We start from the raw sequence: 19,236 nt of genomic DNA, 5'->3' as shown, positions 1-19,236 counted from the left end.
CTTTCCCTGATTTTCTTGATATTAATATAGAATGGTGTTAGAATTGTTTAATATTTTAAATCGATTTATTTGAATTAATATCAAATTAATTCAAAATTATACAAAATTTATATATAATTTGAGCTACCCGAGCCCGTGTGCCAATGAATGCAGATCCGCCATTGTTTATATATATAATTTTGTTATGTTATCTATCAGTCGCGTTTATCTTTTTGTGTGATGATGAATCATATAAAAAAATAACAATAAAGAAATATATAACACCCAAGATGATAGATATATACATACAAATAGAAACATATACACAACGATTGCATTATAATAAGTATCAACCTATATACTACACATGTGTTTTTAAATATATTTTAGTCAAATCATCTATTGCTTTAGATAAGAATGATGTACTAAAATGAATAAATTATTATAAAATCAATTCTATTTTTCATTGTTTAAATTCATTTACATATGATAAATGATTAAATAGTTTGTTCACAAAAAAAAAAATGAATTCCATTTGTCTCTACACATATACGATTTCTCCAATTCGATAACAAGGTATTCAATTTTTTTCAAAATAAAAAAAAACATTATTTTAAAAAAAAATACAACAAACTTTTTTTACAATTTGTGATACAAAATTATTATTTACAAATGAGACTGTTTGGACTTGATCAATCTCATAATCATATACAACCAGAAGAGATTGCAGTCATTTTGCAAGTTGTTCATGCACAAGTTGCATGGAATATAATTGTTGGAAGTGGTCAAATTTCAAATACCCCCTTCAAGTATGATATAATTACTCGGCCGCCAAGAAAATTCGGCTTCAATATCACCATAAAAAATTCGACATAAATATGAAGAATTCATGAAATAATCAACTAGGTAGCAAGAACGTTCGGGGAAAGTTTCAAAATTATGGAGGAAATTAAACTTAGATGAAAATTGGGCAATGCAAAGAAAATTTAGAATCATTAATAGTTAAGATCAAGAAATGATAGGGATACTAGATCTGCCGACAGCCGTTGGTGGAAGAGCAAAAAATCGGTGGAGCCGGCGGTGGAGCGGAGAGAGGTGGCGGATACCGTCCTTTTTAATGATTAACATAAATAGAACGAGTTCTATCCATAGTGAGTTTCGCATTAACAAATTAATAAGTTTAAATACATAATTTATATGTACAATGGTTAAAAAGTCAAGAATTATTATTAATTTGTATAAAAAAAATTAGCTGAAAAAATTCTATGAATCCATAGCATACAATCACGAGTTGGGATTTGGGAGAAATATACCTTTTTTTTTTTTTTTCCAATTTTGCTGTTAAATCAATGGAAAATTATGTAAAGGTGACGTCGGGTACAAATTATGACATATGAAATAATTTATGATTATATTATATAGTCTTGGTCCTAGATTCATGAATATGACGTGTATCTTATATGATAATTCAAAATGTAAAATTCTTAGAAAATACATTAGTTTTAGGAAAAAATTTGTGTGAGACGGTCTCACGGGTTGTATTTTGTGATATAGATATCTTATTTGGATCATCCGTGAAAAAATATTATTTTTTATGCTAATAATATTATTTTTATCGTGAATACCAATAGGGTTGACCTGTTTCACAGATAAAAATTCGTGAGACCTACTCTTAATTTTATTATCAACTTTTACTTGATCCAAACAACCTTCATATTTCATGGATTCTTTTGAATCATCAACTTGGATAAAATTAAGTACATCTCTCTCCTCCATTACCAATGCAGTTTGATGTAATGACATTAATCTTTCCTAATAAAAGGGATCGTATTTTCGAATTCACGTTAAAACAAAAATCTTTCATCCAATGGTATTCTCTTTATATATATATATATATATATATATATATATATATATATATATATATATATATGGAAATAAAAAAGTTTATTTGCTATTACAAATTTTCCAACTTGCAAACGTTGTGTAATTTGACTTTCGCCTCGAATTCGTCTACTTGTTAAAAACTAGTTGCACCATCTTTGATTAGTTTCCATTAAAGGACAAAAGTCGACAAGCTTAGGATGAAATGTTTGATTTAGTAAACAATATAAAAATTCATAATATTTAATATTTTTCCTCAAGAAATGAAAATATATGTATTGAAAGTAGGGGTGGTATCCTGTACCATATCGAAAATCATCTATCGTACCGAAAATTTCAGTAAAAGAAAATTCATATCGATATCCGTACCGAAAATTTCGATATAAATCGGTATATCGAAAATTTCGATAAATATACTCGCATACCGATTATACCGAAATTATACGATATACCGAGATTTCGGTGCGGTATCGATATATTATCGTTTTATACCGAAAAAAACATTACATTTTAATTTTTTATGAATTTATTGTTTTAAAATATTATAAATTTAACCTTTTTTTTATATATTTTCGGTATTTTGGTATATACCGAAATTTTCAAATTGCATATCGTTATCGTATCGAAAAATTCGGTATTCTTACCGTACCTTACTGAAATCTTCGGTATACCAAAAATTAGATAAATTCGACATTTTTTTCGATACGGTAATCCCGATATACCAAAAATTTGGTATTTTTTCCTAGCTCATTGAATGTGATATTTTTTGAACACATCAATTAAATGTTAATTTTTTTTAAAAAAAAGAATGAACACCGGACTGCGGTGTTTCTGTTGTTCAGTGCTAATCTTTAGTGCCTCTTAGAATATTGATTTGACTGTATTTATTTATGCATTAATTCCTATCTGCTCTGCATTTTTCTGGGAAAGAAAACGTTGTGGTTGTACAAAGAGATTGTTGCTGAAGCATAAAATTATTTGAATCCAGAAAAAAAATTCTTTCAACATCTCTGGTCCTATAGAACTGAGTAAACTTGAGGAATGGCAAAAAAAATGTGTCCCCAATTTGAGGAAATTAAAAATGAATCTGCGTGATACGAACTGCGGTTCTTGAATATCAGCAGACAGGAAGATCAGCCGGAGGGTGCTCTAAAGTTTCCAATTCGCCGACACCATTTTCCACCAGGAAAGCCATGGCCAGGCCCCAGTTGATGTGGACATCCAGGTGACAGTGGAACAGCCACACTCCTGTTTAGGATGGCACAAAAGTTTTTATGTGAACAAATTTCATGTATTGAATGTGTAAAATCTCGTTCTAACCTGGGTTATCAGCGACGAATCTGATCACTGTCCATCCGCCAACGGGCAAACTCGCTGTATTTCGTAGAGGTGGATCAATGAGGTTGAATTTTGCCGTGTCCTTTCTTGGATTGAAATTGCCGAAGCCCTCGGCAAGTATGTAAAAATCATACCCGTGTAGATGAATCGGGTGGTTCTCAGATGTGAATATATTTGTTCCCTGTAAGACTACTTGCACCGTAGCCCCGTATTTTAGTCTGTACACCTTGGTTCCCGGAATGGGTTGCCATATCGACCGGCTTACGTTACCCGTGTAGTCGAACTTCAGTGGTGGATTTGCTGGGAAGTCGCTTGTGAAAACTCCTCGTATACCTTGTTGATGTGCTTGCAACAAGGAAAAGGTCGATGGGAGCTGGAACGATATATTGTTCATGCTGGCAGCAAATCTAGTTCCGTTGGGACCTTGGCAGTTCCTAGGCCTGGAACCAGGGGGACAGTTGTTGAGTCCTAGACCAGCTGTAATGAAGAGATTTTCATCAATGTCAGTGGGAACTGGAACTTGTCTTGGGCTTCTGAAGCTTGATGTGAAGGCTGTGGCTGTGGCGGTGTCATTGAACGCCGGCAGGATAGGCATGATTGGTTTCACCGAGACTCCTTTAGCAGGGCAAGGTGCGGATTTGTATTCAAGAATAGCTGTTGTGGTGGTATTGTCAAACGGTGCACCTTGAGCACTGGCATACGCGCGGGCGGCGATGTAATATCTGGCTGGTGCCTGATCAGCAGTGATCAGGACATCAGTTGTTTGTCCCGGTCCGAGCATGAGTACCGAGGTGGTAAAGGGCTTCACATAAGATGCATCAGCGGCGACTACAGTGAGCTTGTGATTGGCAACTTGGAAGAAAAGTTGTTGGTTAAGTGCGGAGTTTACTACCCTGAGAAGATTCGTCTCGCCAGAGTCCACTGGAACTATTACTGTATCTGCATCAGCGTCAGGATGGAACAGAGTGAGTTTATTTATTACATTTCAGTTGAATGGTAGAGTAAGAGCTTCTTCAAAACAGACCTTTCTTGGAGCAGTTGTAAAGATCCCCAGGTTGACCATTTATGGTGTAAGCATCGGACACATTCGGAGTCCCTCCTGTTCTTGTAGCTTCTCTTACAACATCGATAGGGTTGGCGTCCCACCACTCGCCTAAACAAATCATTTATACTGTTTCCATTAGCATGCCAAAAGGGGACTAATTTCTTGGAATGTCATGCAGATATAAGAGCAAGGATCATGAATTTACCAAGAAGCAGATTAGTTTCGCGCTTTGGCTTAGCAAAAGGATACGAATCCCCTTTTTTTGGACGGATGATCAACGCACCATACACAGTAGCCCTGAGCCAAGAACTGTGCGCATGCCACCAGAGAGTACCTTCTTGTTCTTGGATTGTGAAACGGTACGTGTAACTCCCTCCTGGTCTGATAGGACACTGTGTCACAAATTCAGGTCCATCGGCCCATCCAGTCCTTATTTGCCTCACTCCATGCCTATACATAGGGTGGTGGAAAATCTATGAACATTTACGTTGAATTCTATACATAATACTAATTAATGGATAATTGCCTATAATTACCAGTGAATCGTGACATTGTAACGTGCTCTGTTAACCACGCTGATCACTAGAGTGTCACCATTGTTTACTTCTAATGTTGGTCCAGGATACATCCCATTCACCGTAATCGAGTTGTGAGTTTTGCACAGCCTTTTCACTGGTGTTGCTTGCACCTGTATAAATTACACACATAATCCAATTATCATATATCAATCTCCCTATGGTTAAAGACTAGAGAAGAATTGACATACAACAAAATCATGGTAATGAACTGTTGCATTAGTTTTCGGCATTGCGCTAGTAGAAAGGAGATAGAGGCCTAAGTAGAGCAGGAAAGAGCAAAAAGATTTGCTATTTTCCACCATTTCTACCAAGTTTTCAGAGTAGAAAGTTATGACTTGCTGTGGGACTATGTGAATATATATGAATGAACATTTGCGTGTGAGAGAATGTAAGAGAGATTTGCTTTTTTTATACACAAGATTAAGAAAGAAAGGGTGGTTCTAAGGTTGGCAGATTAGGTTTTGATATATAGTCTGATCAAATGGCAAAATTTACGTAGTTCAACCCTACAGTAGAGTTGTTACACCCACTGGTCCATCAAACTCTAGAAAATCTTACATTTATCATTTATGCTTCTTTCACAAGTCAATTTACCATGTTACTGTTCCAAAAAATAAAAATAAATTACCATGTTAAGTATTTGGAGGTTTAAATCTTGATGAGAAACAGACAGGCCAGTCTAGAAGTTGCAATGTAAGATTATAGGCTATTCGGACAAATATTTCGTGAAATGGTTCATGCATGTTTGTTGCCAAGAGCAACATCCAATTATAGTTTTATGGGTTCCGATTCTCGCTCTTGTGTGATACTGGATAAGGCAAATCTTTCAGAAAATTCTAATGATACTTGAAATATTCGGTGCAAAACATGCGTTATATTTTCTTTATAAAAAAATTTACATTAAATTTGAGTGTTTTTCCATTTCAAGAGGGTGACTGCTTTTGCACGTGTTGATTTCATCGAAAGAAAAAGAAAAACAAGGGAACTTTCTTGGTAATGTTACGTATTGGTTTTGTAACTTTGTTTATTAAATTTTCATTACTCATTTACATATTTCTCACCCACATTCTGGAAACTCATGCCAACACTTCAAATACCTACACCAAGTCCAAATCTCTGCCATAATGGTTTATATACAATATATAACATATGATTATATGAATATTGTCTGTGAACATTTTTCTAAGTCAACCAAGGATAACATTTTCAGAAGTAATGTCTGAAAATGGGCAAGCGAAATCTTAAATTGGAAAAAAAAACCTTATATTTAACTTTGGCAAAAACTTGTGTGAGAAAATTTCATATATCATATTTTGTGAGATGGATCTCTTATTTGGATCATCCATAAAAAAATATTATTTTTTATGCTAAGAGTATTACTTTTTATTTGAATATCGATAGGGTTGACTCGTCTCACAGATAAAGATTCGTGAGACCGTCTCACAAGAGACTTACTCATCTACTTTATTATATGCTTTAGTTTCTTATTATATGTGTGTGTGATGTTTAGAGGCACATATAAATTAACTTAGATTGCGGAGGTTGCACTCGAGGCATTATATTTGAACATAGTTTTCTTTGTTTATTTGGTAAAAAAAATTATAATGATTTCACCTAGAGGGAAGGGCCTAACGACAAGTAGTTAAATTAAACAAAGATATAATCATTATGATTACATTTTATTCTCACTTTTTTAAAGAATGTTTTCGCCACTATTAAAAATCTAGAAAAAGGGTCTAAATTGGAAGTAGTTTACCGCCGATTAAACAAAGAGTAGGTCTCTTATGAGACACTATCACGAATCTTTATCTGTGAAACGTGTCAACTTTATCGATAATCACAATAAAAAATAATATTCTTAGCATATAAAATAATATTTTTTAATGGATTACTCAAATAAGAGACTTGTATCACAAAATACGAGCTGTGAGACCGTCTCGTCTCACACAAATTTTTATCATAAACAAAATATCTTCATTATCAAAAAATATATATATTATTTTCTACAATTTTTACTAGTAAAATTTGAAGTTTATCACTTTTGTCTAAAAAGCACTAAATCGTATCCAATTTTAAAAATTACGTAATTGGAAAGTCAAATGAGAGAGCACTCAGCATTTACCAATCTAAAATATAGATTAGCTGATTAAAAGCTTGCACGCTTAAATATATGACAAATATATTTTACGTTTTTGGTTTTTATTTTTATTTCCTTCCAATTCACACATAATGTAGGTGCACAATTGCAAATAGCGATAATATATACTGGTGCATCGACTATAAAAAGTTAGAAAAAGTTACAACTAGTTCATTAAGAATGTTACGGATAACGATACATATAAGGTTACAGAACAATTTTTCTGGGTACCAATACCCATCTATGACCTTTTGATAAAGATTTTTTTAGGAACTAATTAAGAATGAAGTTAAAAATTCACGAATTCGTTAACAAAATGAGAATCGATATTCGAGTCAAAAATTGACATCTTGTCGATCTGTTAAGTCACTTTGAATCAAAGGGAAAATAAGCGTCGGATGGTTGAACAAGAAAAAATACTGTGCATTCGAGTTGGTAAGTTTGTTATTGACTTTTAAATGAAACGTGAAAATTCAATCTTTAATTGTTTCGTTTTCCCACAATAAACAACCAGAAATTAATTGAGGGACAATTTTCCAGCAAATTTTTACATTTTTTAAGCATAATAATTTCATTTTTCTATGAAAATGAAAATAAATGTGATATTTTCAGCAATTCGAGGAAATGTATGTTACTATTACATTGCAAAGTTTAGAAAGTATTTTTTACGTTATTCAAGAATCAAATTACCAAAAATGCATGTAATCACAAGAACAAAAGAATTACGAAAAATAATTAAATTCCCTTGCATTAGCGAGTAGATATCTTGTGAGACGGTTTCACAAATCTTCATCTGTGAGATTGTCAATCCTGTCGATATTCACAATAAAAAGTAATACTGTTAGCATAAAAAAGTGATATTTTTTGATTGATAAATAAGAGATCCGTCTCACAAAATAAAATTAGTGGACCGTCACACACAAGTTTTTACCTAGATTAACAGCCATTTGGATGGGTAGACTAGTTTCAAAGTGATCTTGAAGGAGTCTTTTAAAAGGAAGACAAAGAATTACGAAATCTCACTTCAATATGTCGAACTGGTTTCGGAAATTTCCGTTTCAGGCATCGCTTCACCATCTTCTCCGGAGCTCTCTGTGTATGTTTCTGGCCTCACGATCTCCTCCAGTTGCCGGAGAATCTGCAGAGCCTCGGGTCGGTCAGATGGCGATAATTCGACACAATGCAAAGCCAGCTTCATCGTAGTCAGCAATTCATCACCAGCCACTGACTGATTCCTCATCAAGTCCACATAAAAAACTCCATTAGTCCCACTCCTTTTTCACATTGGATGCAACCCTTTGTCACTAATCCATGCCATTAGTCAAGTCCCCAGGCGATTTTCCCATCAGAAGCTCCAACATGATCACACGCAAGCTATAAATGTCGCTCTTGGTTGTTGCTTTCTTGAGCTTCGAAAACTCCGGTGCGTGTCACCCCAATGCACCAGCAGAAGTGGCAACCACATTAGCATTTGCAGCGGATGACATTAGTTGTGAGAAGCCGTAATCAGAAATCTTGGCATTTTTGTGCTCGTCCAGAAGTACATTACTTGCTGTGAGGTTTCCATGAGTAATGCCTACTTTGATGTGAAGATAGAGCAACCCTCTTGTTACATCTTTAGCCATTTTGATCCGTATTGCCGATCTATCGGTGCATCAGTGTTGTGGACTGTAACAAACGGAATGTTATGCTAATTACATTTAAGAGCGTATTTGGATTGAAAAAGTGGCAAAACTTCGCTCACCGTGGAGGAAAGTTTCAAGACTTCCATTAGGCATTTAGTCATAAATGAGTATTTTTCACCCTTTGGACCTAAATAATAAGCTCTGAGTGCAAGAAGATTAGGAGGTCTGATTTTCCGGAGTGCATTAACCTCGGTAAAAAATTCCTTCTGATTTCTCTCAATCTTTCGACAGCTACTTGAATTCCATTTCCCATCGTTGTCTTGTACGCCGTTCCATACGTGCTTCGGCCTATAACCTCAGTAGTTGCACACAAAAGATCGTTTGTACTAAAAACCTTAAGCTCGTCAAAATGCACACGTTTTCCATCTGATCCGGCACTTGCTTCAACTTCTTCTGCGTCTGGGGGAATACCCTTTATGGTCGCAGATTGGCTTTTCTTGGATTCTTTTACCATTTTCATAATCCTTTGCAAGCAGAAGATTAGAATGGTACAAGCTACAAGAAGAATAACAAGTGCGGCTTGCTGTTCAGTTTTGATGCTTGAGTATATATTCAAAATTCATCACATCAAAATATTGCATGAACCAACGTTGACGGTATTTACATGACAGAGCCCATCAGGAGAGCACCTCGTATACAGGAAACCTCTCACATGTCCGTAATCTCGCCAATCAGGAGGTGGCCGACATCCACCGCCACCTCTCATCATTCATTTTTTATGCATTCATAAATTCACTCCATCTACGCACAGTATTCTCTCAGTTTTCTATTCTCTGACTTGAGCGTCGATGGCTTACGCCGAAGCAACCTTCCGGCCCCCTTCTAACGTTCTTGTTTGTGCTTCCAGATTTTGAAGGTCTGATCCGAGCTCCCCAAGTGAAGATCCGACCTCTCAGCTACTATCCCGGATTTCAGCGACAATATCAAGCATGATGAGGGAGTTTGCCGGACAAAGAGACTTGACAAGAACTGCAAAGATACGTTTTGCAACCCTTTTTTTTATACGTTTCGCAACCATTTTTTTTTTACTTTAAAGTGGTTTCAAGTACAACAAGAAAATTTGCTTATAGATGATTCTAGGAAACTAAATCAATTCCAACACTTTCCCTCAAGCTGGCTTATAGATGTTTTCCATAGTTAGCTTGCTTACTAGCTATTCAAATTGTTTTTTGTGTAAACCTTTAGTGAGTATATCAGCAATCTGTTGAGTGGTTGGAATGGCACATAGGAAATACAGATTAGGCTATTTTCAATTTTCTCCTTGTTAATATCTTTGTCAACTTCAACATGTTCTGTTCTATCATATAAAACTAGATCACGAGCAATCGAAATTCCTTCTTTATTATCACAGTAAACTTTCACATATGAAATAAATGACATCTTCAGGTCTGACAACTTCTTTATCAATATGACATAAAAAATTCCATGCACAAGTGATCTAATTTTTTCCTCTACACTACTTTGTGCCACAAAACTCTATTTTTTACTTCACCATGTAACAAGATTCCCTCCAAATAAGGCAAAATAGCCTGAAATTGACCTAGTACTACCAGCACAATCTGTATCAATATAAACTTTAAGTTGTAGGTTTCCATGTTTTCTAAACATCGGGCCTTTCCCAGAAGTTCTTTTTAGATACCTTAATATTCTGTAATAAGCATCAAAGTGTTCTTCTCCTAGTAAGTGCATGAATTGGCTCTCCATACTTACTGCAAAAGCTATATCAGGACAAGAATGAGATAAGTAGATTAATCTACCCGCCACCTATCTTTGGAACTTCTCTCTTTCAGTCAGATCTTCAGTCTTAGCATGATTAAGTTTTTGATTAGCTTCAATTGGAGTCTCAGAAACTTTGTACCATAGAAGTCCTCCCCTTGAGTGGTTCAGGGATGTATTTTCTTTGGATTCACAAAATTGCTTCATGATCTTGCAAATTCCATAACAAGAAAAGTATTTAAGCAGTCCTAGGTATTTGATCTCAAAGCCATGTGCTATTTTTGATTCTCTAATTTTGTACAAAACACATGTATCGCGCGTGTCACGATCTGCCACTTTTTATATTCAAGATACATATGTCACGATCCGCTATTTTATATTCAAGAGAGTCATATAATATTTCCGTCAAGGCTCCTTATTTAGCTAAATGATTATGAAAGTTTCTATATTCGACATTTTTTACAACATTCTGGGTTTTTCCACACAAGTGTAAAATGTTAGTCCCTTCCCCGTTAATTTTTTAATGTCATGATAATTTTGGTAAACGATTATTGGATTATTGATAGAGTCGAACATCGCAAATTTAAATGTTACGCCTCGAACATATGCACTTCCTTCCATAAAATATAAAATATGGGAATATGGATTTTGTGGCTGGTTTTTGCCCTTGCATTTGCTTATTTATAAGAACTGACGGTGAATTATAGTTTCCAAAAAAAAATTTATTGTATTAAAAAAAAAGCTAGCTTAAAACAATTTTCTATTAAATTTATATGGCGATAATAATAATAATATTTTTATTATTGAATTATATACTATATTATTATGTCAGAGACTCCTAGAGTAATTGAATTTGGTGTTATTGAGAATTTTTTAAATACTAAATAATTTCACTTTAAAAATTATAAAATTACTCTATTTTATTTAATTAAAAAATATTACACAATTTATTTTGTAACCTATGTATACTCTAATTGCTATCATATTCATTTTTCAAAATTTTTAAAATTAATAAAATATTTTCTTTCTTTTCTTTTCTTTATCCAAATTTTTGAATTTTTAAATGATTATATTATTTTTTAAATAAAAAAATTATAATTAAAAATTTAAAAAAAACTTTAACACAAAAAATATCACATATATGCATGCGACGTGTGCAAAGAGTTGCTCGTCGTCATTAAAATTTTAGGATAAATAACACAAAAACTCATGTGTGTATGAATGACTCAAATCTTATTTCATATAAAAATTTATTTATAAAACTATATGTTAAATAACTATAATTGATTTGATACAAACTTATGAGTAGGTCTCTTATGAGACGATTTCACAAATCTTTGCGGATCAACCCTACCGATATTCACAAAAAAAAATAATATTTTTTTAAGGATGACTCAAATAAGAGATCTGTCTCATGAAATACAATATGTGAGATCGTCTCACACAATTTTTTGTCGAAACTTATTCAAAGTTGGCTTTGTTTTGAATGAAGCATTTTCCCATGAATACCATGTCAAATAATTGAAAAAAATACGACATCTACTAATTGTTATATCATATCTCAAAGGTTTTAAAAATTCAATATTTTAGTTTCAAATTGAATATTGTTAAACATCTTTTTTGGTAGTGATAAAATTTGATTCTGTTGACGTGAGGGAAAAAATTGCGATTTTAAAAAAGATAATAAAAAATTTTGAATATTGGGTTCAAATCCCACTTATGTGATAGTTTAGAAATCCCATGGCATAAAATAATAACAATAATAATAAGAAGAAGATAATATGATTTAATGTCTGAATATAAAATGACGTCTATCCCACAAAGGGAAAACCTCTTCATGTTTCATACGACCATGTGTCTAGCTTGTAAAATGGTGATACGATCACACACAATGTCGCTTTTAGTTTATTTTGAATTCTTGATGATGTCATAAACTGCTTCCCTAACCTTGTACACTTACATCTGCGGTTATTATTCACAATTGATGCAGTAACATGAACATGAAGCATTTCCAGATATATCACATAATGTCTTCTGTGATCACAAGACGAAAGCAGAGAAGAAGCTTCTTTTACCAAGTGCTCTCAGTCCAGCAACCTGCCAGCCACGGCCCTCCTCGTAATATTCGACCTGCCGAAAGGTTCAAAAATAATAATTACCATTATCATCCAAGTTCTTGGTACAAATTAGTTGAAATCGTATTAGTGGATCTATTCGAGGTTCTTGAACATGAAAGCCACATACCGCATCCAGAACTTCCCCATCATCGTCTACCCCGCCAATTACATACATTTTCCCTCCAAGCACAACTGAGCCAAAGTTTCCCCTAGATTTCTTCATTGGCTCCTCTCTCATCCACGAACCAAGACGTGGATCAAAAACCTCAACGGTGGCCACCATTCCAGCTCCATCATACCCGCCCAAAGCATATCTGCAAGATTTAGCATTCATTTCTCAAGTATGAAAAGTCATTAGAATATAAACCGAGTTAAAATTAAGGATTAGCCTTTGGATAAAATATCCACATAAATTCATTATTGTTTAATATATATGCACTTCAATAAAGAAAATGGAATATATGTATCTCACAGAAGACTTGAGCCAGAATCAGAACTTACAGTTTTTCATTAAATGCAACCAAAGAATGGCATCCTCTCTTTGCACTCATAGAACCTAGGCGAGTCCATGAACGCTCTCTAGGATCAAATCTTTCAAGGGACCTGCCAAAAATAAAAAAAACTTAGAAAAAATAGGTCAAACGACATAACAACAAAAGAGATGTTATCCAGAATGATTTTATAATGAAAATGATTCATCAAAGTATGTGAAATACTACTTGAAGTTCTGAACCTAAAATTAGAGAGCACACTATAGCCTTAACTCTAACCAGGGAACCCAACATCATCAATCACTGGAACTAAAACATTTTCCAGAAAAAAATTGTTGTTTAGAGTCACAATTAGTAAGAAGAAACCTGTGAATGCATTGTAAAATAGTGTATATACCAATAGGTAAAATAATAAATAAAAAGAAAGCCAGACAGTAAATCTTCGCACCTCAAGTAATCTATTCCATCAAAGCCACCAGCAACATAAAGTGATCCGTTCATGTCTACAGCTCCTGGGGCATATCTCTGCATGGGAAGAAGGCAAAAAAAATTTAAACATAAAACATGGATAAGATCAACTCTGTGTCAGTAACCAGTCGTCATTATCCAAACTTCATAAGCGTTGATTATTAACTCCACCTAATAATTTTTTTTAAAAAAGAATGATAACTAAGATAATTAACTTGGTATTTCCATGCACATTTGCCACTACTACTAAATCCGCATATGACTCTTGCATACACTATTCTGGGCATGGAACAGAAAGATACAGCTAGTATCCACCAAAAGGAATGAATCTTTTTGTTTACCGTTTGAAATATGTTATGGGCTGAAAATAATACAGGATGTTTAACTTACCCGTTCAAGCATCGGATTAACAACCATCCATTTTCCAGCGCTCAGATTCAATTCTTCCACCTCCGAGAAACATTTGGTTCCATCTCCACCACCAATAGCGAAAATTTTTTCACATACAGATGCTCCAGCCGAGCTTCCCTTTCTTCTATTTAAAGAAGGCCGTTGTATACATTGACCATTTGTGGGATTGTATGATTCAACTGCCAACAAACGTTCAAATTTACCAGAAAGAGAGAAAATTAATAGCCATGTAGTATTTGGACAATTATACCTGTGTCATACCATACGCCACTCTGTACACCACCAAACACATAAATCTCTCCGTTTAATTTGGCTGCAGAGGCATATGCTCGCACAGTTGTTGAGACAAGTGGTTTGACTAAGTCATTGGAAGGGGAATATGAACTCAAAGCTGGAAGCCATGAGCATCCATCAAATCCTCCAACTAAGAACACCAACTCGTTCACTGTGGAATTCAAACTTTCGTATCCTTCAATCTCACAGTAATTTCTTCTTAAAGATGGCTCAGATTCCAACAAATTACAACGCTCCTTCAAATGGTGAATTTCCATCTTTGAGATGTTCTATACAGGGAAAAAAACTTTCACCATAACATTAAGAAAACAGTAAAAACAGACTAGCTTTCTGACAATCCTTTAAAAATCTAAGCATGAGATGCTTCACAAAATGCCATGCTTAAATCAAAATAACAGGTACACAGGCAAACAGTGATTGAAATACAACATGCTTCATCCACTCTGAATCTAAATGCTGTCAGCATAAGCAAAAAATGCAGGCCAAGCCCGTGATTCATAAATTTTCATTTGATATGGCTGAGAGAATAATATCAATTAGAGCAACAAAAGAATACACCCCCAATCATGCTAAGACAAGGTCGCAAGATTACCTAAAGCTAGCATAATTGCACCACAAACTGTCATAATTATGTAGCTAATGACAAAAGTGTATCGTAGTACCAGTACATATATTGTGACAGGATTTAAGACTTGAGAGCCAAACAAATTTCAATAAAGATTGCATACACTTGCCCAGCGATTGCTCTAATCCTTAATCTCATTGTATGTTTTTCATTTTTTTGTTTCACGATTCTCATTATTATTCTGTTTTTTCCTGAATCATCCTTGTTTCGCTTTTCATTAATTGAATTGTTTGAATTCTTTCAAGATCTCTTTTTTCAAGACAACAAAAAACTTTAGAGGAAAAAAATTAGAGGGGGAAAAGGGAAAATTTTCTTAAAAGAAAGGTCGTGGGATTTTAGTTTTATTGTTTTAGATCCAAGAAATTAGGATATTGAAGAAGTTTGGGAAGAGAAAATCATCTTTCACCAATATAGATTCCATTAAAACAAGGATTCTTGAATTATTTAATTCTTTCAAGAATTCTTGAATATATATTTATTCCTTCGAATTAAATATTTTTTTTTAAATAAGGTTCAGTAAAATCTTAGGTTAATTCACTTAATTACCTAGATAACATATTCAACTTGTTCTCTTTTGCCTGCTCAAGGTGCAGATGATTTTCTCTCAATTCCCAAGTCTGATTTGTTCAACTCTAATTAGTCCCTGTCGTGAATTTCTCTCAATTCCCAGGTTAGATTTTGTTCAGATTTTTTAAGTAGTCCCTGTACTTTCCAGCTTCTCTGATTTCAGCTATAAATTTATGAGTAACAGTAAATACACCCTTCAACGTTCTGGGCGTTTTAATTTGGTCCCCCTGATGAAAATAGTAAAGAATTCATTGTCACTGTCAAGATGGAGCTCAAAAGTTTCCTGTTTAATTTATATTCATCCTTTTCATTGTTTTAGAGTCTTACAATTACTCGTTTCTTAATTGATTATAAATCTTGTTTTGGCCTGGATTCAAACACTGTTTTATCTAAATTTGGTAAGGCATCCAAAAACGATAAAGCAAAGCATAGTAGCAAAGTTGCTGTTTCCACCACATAACAAGCGATATAGTAAGATATTGAACATATGAAGGCAGAGCTTGGGATGTACAAGGCTGAAGGATGTACAAATCAAATTAAGATTAACTGTAGTTAATAATCCTTGGTGTTTGAAATTGAATAAAGACAATATCTGCACATTGTTGGGATATTGGTCAGATTCAGTTTATTGATGGATTCTAATAATTACAAAGATTCTGTACAAAACAAACTTCAATGCATAGCCAAACTTAGCACATATTCATATACATACATGGCATGACATTTTGATGACTGCCTTCTAGCATTACAAAATGTTAGAACTCAAATTAATGTGTAGATATAAAAACTCAAAAGAGAATTAAAATGCAAGACCATCCAAAAACTCTTGATACCCTCCTTAGTCCTTCCAATAAAAGGTTTTAGTCTATCTTTTTACCAAATTTGAACTTAATTAACTTTCCAAAATTCACGTATAAACAACTTTAGTGTATTGGCTTCTGCACAAAAAATATTATCAGTCATTTCAAAAAATATTTTAACATAAAAACAAGGGAAATAGAATGTCAAGCTCAGAAATATGAATAGGAATTTATTCACTTACAGGAGCCTTGACTGCAAACAGAGTCACACCATTGGGTAAGGAAACATACCAGCTCGTGCTCCAAGGAATTGATTCGAAGGTGCTGTTCTAAATGAGACACTTTCAATTCTTCAACTTCTCCAATCAACTTCTAATGTATACAAACGAGTAAAATGGAAAAATTAAATTAGAAAATGATTCTGAACAAGCTGCACGTGATGAATGCATAAATGATAATATGCTAAGCTCAAGGTACCTTCCAGACCACAGAGTGATACTCAGAATGCTCAATATCCCTAACCAACCCATCCGATATCATGTTCTTGTTCTCTCCCCGGTCTTCAGAGAAAGAAGAACCACATTTCATGTTGGGCACATCTAGACAAGCTTCAAACTTTTTAACTCCATCCTCAGTGGATATGGGCTCTTTCCATGTGTTGGGGGGTGATGAAGCACATTCCACATTCAGTTCATCGGAACAATCTTCATCCCCTCTAAAATCATCATGAATGACTGAAACTCCACCATTCTCTATGCCATGTGGTTGACAACACTGTTGTGCAACAGAAGATTTTTTGTTCAAAAGGACAGAGGCATAAGAATGCTGTTGACTTTCCTTCAAGTTCATTTCAGTTGTTGAGCTGGAACCATGCCATGAATCTTGCTGCAAGATAAACTGGTTGGGTGGTGCAGGCCACTCTTCTAATTTGAGGTCCTTAGATTCAACTGCCTCATCGGCGTCGGAGGAGGGCAAAGCATCAAACATATTGTTTGATCGAGCTACAAATGGTCGATGGGGTGTATTCTCCGTCAAGGGTGAAGCGGAGAATAACTTTGTTAATCTATTGGCTTGAATTCTGTCAAGCTCGAACCAAAACAGCTTTTCTTCATAATAATTTTTAGCCATTACTGGTTTGAACTCTTCTTCACGCAACGGCCGGCATCGTCTAAGGACTCGTACTCGCACCTGAAGAGAGAAAATGATGCAATGAGTATGCTAACCACTGTAACATCATTCACAATATGAACCACACAGTAGAGAGCATGAACCAAGTGGAGCTCATTAGTCGATCCTACTATTAACAAGAACCTCCATCCAACCTCAAAACCCCCAAATGCACACGGATAAGAACCGTAGAAAATTTCAAATCATCTCTGAGGCAAAAGAATCTATAAAAGTACAAAAACAAGGGGTCTTTAGCTTGCACACCTGTGCACCATATGGTGTACATTCCCCTTCTTCATCCCCCAACCATGCATGTGGATCTATATTCATCTGTCCCGGGGAAGTTGCCTCGAAGATTCCATGAAGTGTCCGATCACTGTAATTGAAGAGAAATAGAGGAAATCCAGGAGTGATGTGCTTTACATAAGAAAAATGGTTCACTGGCAATCCTGTTGAAAATTTGGGAAGAAAATATCACAGGTCAATTTCAATTTCAAACTGAACGGGTTAACAAAATACTGAAGTATAGGCATGCATTTCAGGCGGCAAGCTCACCAAACAAAAGCTTGTGCAAGCATTCCTGCATCGTATGATGTTTGCATCCAAATATAACCGCGGCAAGTTCATTTTTCGTAATATTTCTCGCAGAAGCACTACAGTTCACTGTCCATTTGGCATTAGATTTTTCCTTCGGGAGAGTTTTATTTTTTTTCCCAGCCCCCATCTACAATTGTCGGAAATACACAAAATTAAAAAATGTCAATCTAAATATCTTCAAGCATGAAAAGATGACAAAAACCACAAAAAACAAACTCAGAAACACAATAAATCAATATTCCGGATTATCCTTCATTCTTCAACGTGCTGTTCTCATAGATAAACACCGCAGAACACTGATTAAGCTCTAAATTGAAGGGGAGGCCGATTAAATAGTCCACGATGCAACAAAAATACTGAAATTGTTAAAAGGGCAACAAAATTAAAACGAAAAAATCCTCTGGTGCAGAACACAAACGAACATTTCTCTACGCACTTGTTTCGAGTGAATCAACCCGTCTAACGGACCCCCGCTGTTCCAAGCACAAAAGAAAATAAATTTTAAACAAAGAAAATCACGATGAAACAAGCGTAAACTCATAAACCCGCCGGCAGCGAAACGCAAACAACAAAACCTTTTCAATTTCCGCAAAGAGAATCCAATAAAATTCTCACCACGTCATAAAAAGCAGATAACGAAAATCATAGAAACACCCAAAAGTACAAAAAAATATGGAAAACGAAAATGTGAAAATCCAGAACCTCTGCAAACCCCGGCAGTTCCCGGACCTGAGCCTTCGTAAGAAAAAAAAAGAACAAAAAATTCCGGAACAGGATCGTGTGCTTACGTACGTATAAAGTATCACCAGAGAGAAAATTGATGGAAAGTTTCAGAAATCCTCGAGCGAAAGTGAAGAGTGAAGTACGTGCATTAACGTTCTTTCTTTATTTCTTTAAGCAGCATTCTCTGCATTTGCATAAAATGTGGAAGTTTTGAAAAGATGGTGAAAAGGGAAGAAACGAAAAATCCAAAACTGAATTAAATGTCAATATTGCCCCTACGGTAGGGAGGGAATTACCATTTTCTTCATTCGATTCTTTTTCATCTCTCATTTTTCAATTAATACAACTATTTAATATAAAAATTCGTATGAGATGGTCTCATGGTCGTATTTTGTAAGACGGATCTCTTTTGGGTCATTTATAAAAAATTATTACTTTTTATGCTAAAAGTATTATTTTTTTGTGAATATCGGTAAAGTTGACCGTCTCACGGATAAAGATTCATGAGACCGGTTCACAAAAGACGTACTCACTATTTAAACTAGTTACTCTGCACACGCGATGCATGTGTATACAATCTTTTTTATCATTATCTATGGACTAAAGTTAAATTT

At 34.6% G+C, this 19,236-nt stretch overlaps 2 protein-coding genes and 1 pseudogene across 2 annotated transcripts; all 3 read right to left on the bottom strand.

Moving 5' to 3' along the window:
- Positions 1–2,818: 2,818 nt before the first annotated feature.
- On the bottom strand, positions 2,819–5,365 carry LOC140805224 (laccase-12-like). The gene is made up of 6 exons (XM_073161463.1): positions 5,013–5,365; positions 4,783–4,934; positions 4,452–4,696; positions 4,226–4,354; positions 3,184–4,140; positions 2,819–3,111 (listed from the first exon to the last, which is right to left on the bottom strand). Exons 1-6 carry the CDS (start codon positions 5,124–5,126, stop codon positions 2,981–2,983), a joined length of 1,728 nt encoding a protein of 575 aa, XP_073017564.1. The 5' UTR covers positions 5,127–5,365; the 3' UTR covers positions 2,819–2,980.
- Positions 5,366–7,985: 2,620 nt separating this feature from the next.
- Positions 7,986–8,892, bottom strand: LOC140804514 (probable leucine-rich repeat receptor-like protein kinase IMK3; annotated as a pseudogene).
- Positions 8,893–12,216: 3,324 nt separating this feature from the next.
- Positions 12,217–18,724, bottom strand: LOC140804157 (uncharacterized). The gene is made up of 12 exons (XM_073159989.1): positions 18,602–18,724; positions 18,336–18,372; positions 17,858–18,026; positions 17,567–17,751; positions 16,613–17,323; positions 16,427–16,507; positions 14,100–14,412; positions 13,829–14,028; positions 13,419–13,495; positions 12,981–13,082; positions 12,607–12,793; positions 12,217–12,492 (listed from the first exon to the last, which is right to left on the bottom strand). Exons 3-12 carry the CDS (start codon positions 18,024–18,026, stop codon positions 12,403–12,405), a joined length of 2,115 nt encoding a protein of 704 aa, XP_073016090.1. The 5' UTR covers positions 18,336–18,372; positions 18,602–18,724; the 3' UTR covers positions 12,217–12,402.
- Between the last annotated feature and the right edge of the window lie 512 nt (positions 18,725–19,236).

The sequence above is a fragment of the Primulina eburnea genome, chromosome 11 (assembly GCF_022965805.1).
Source record: "Primulina eburnea isolate SZY01 chromosome 11, ASM2296580v1, whole genome shotgun sequence".
In the NCBI taxonomy this organism is placed as follows: Eukaryota; Viridiplantae; Streptophyta; class Magnoliopsida; order Lamiales; family Gesneriaceae; genus Primulina; species Primulina eburnea.
This window is presented reverse-complemented; position numbering and strand designations above follow the sequence as displayed.

Coding starts and splice junctions, on each gene's coding strand:
- LOC140804157 (XM_073159989.1), bottom strand. CDS start 18,026: ATGGGGGCTGGGAAAAAAAATAAAACTCTCCCGAAGGAAAAATCTAAT. Junction 17,752..17,857: donor CTTGCACAAGCTTTTGTTTG/GTGAGCTTGCCG, acceptor AATTTTCAACAG/GATTGCCAGTGAACCATTTT. Junction 12,493..12,606: donor ATGGGGAAGTTCTGGATGCG/GTATGTGGCTTT, acceptor ACCTTTCGGCAG/GTCGAATATTACGAGGAGGG.
- LOC140805224 (XM_073161463.1), bottom strand. CDS start 5,126: ATGGTGGAAAATAGCAAATCTTTTTGCTCTTTCCTGCTCTACTTAGGC. Junction 4,697..4,782: donor TACAATGTCACGATTCACTG/GTAATTATAGGC, acceptor CCCTATGTATAG/GCATGGAGTGAGGCAAATAA. Junction 3,112..3,183: donor ATTCGTCGCTGATAACCCAG/GTTAGAACGAGA, acceptor CATCCTAAACAG/GAGTGTGGCTGTTCCACTGT.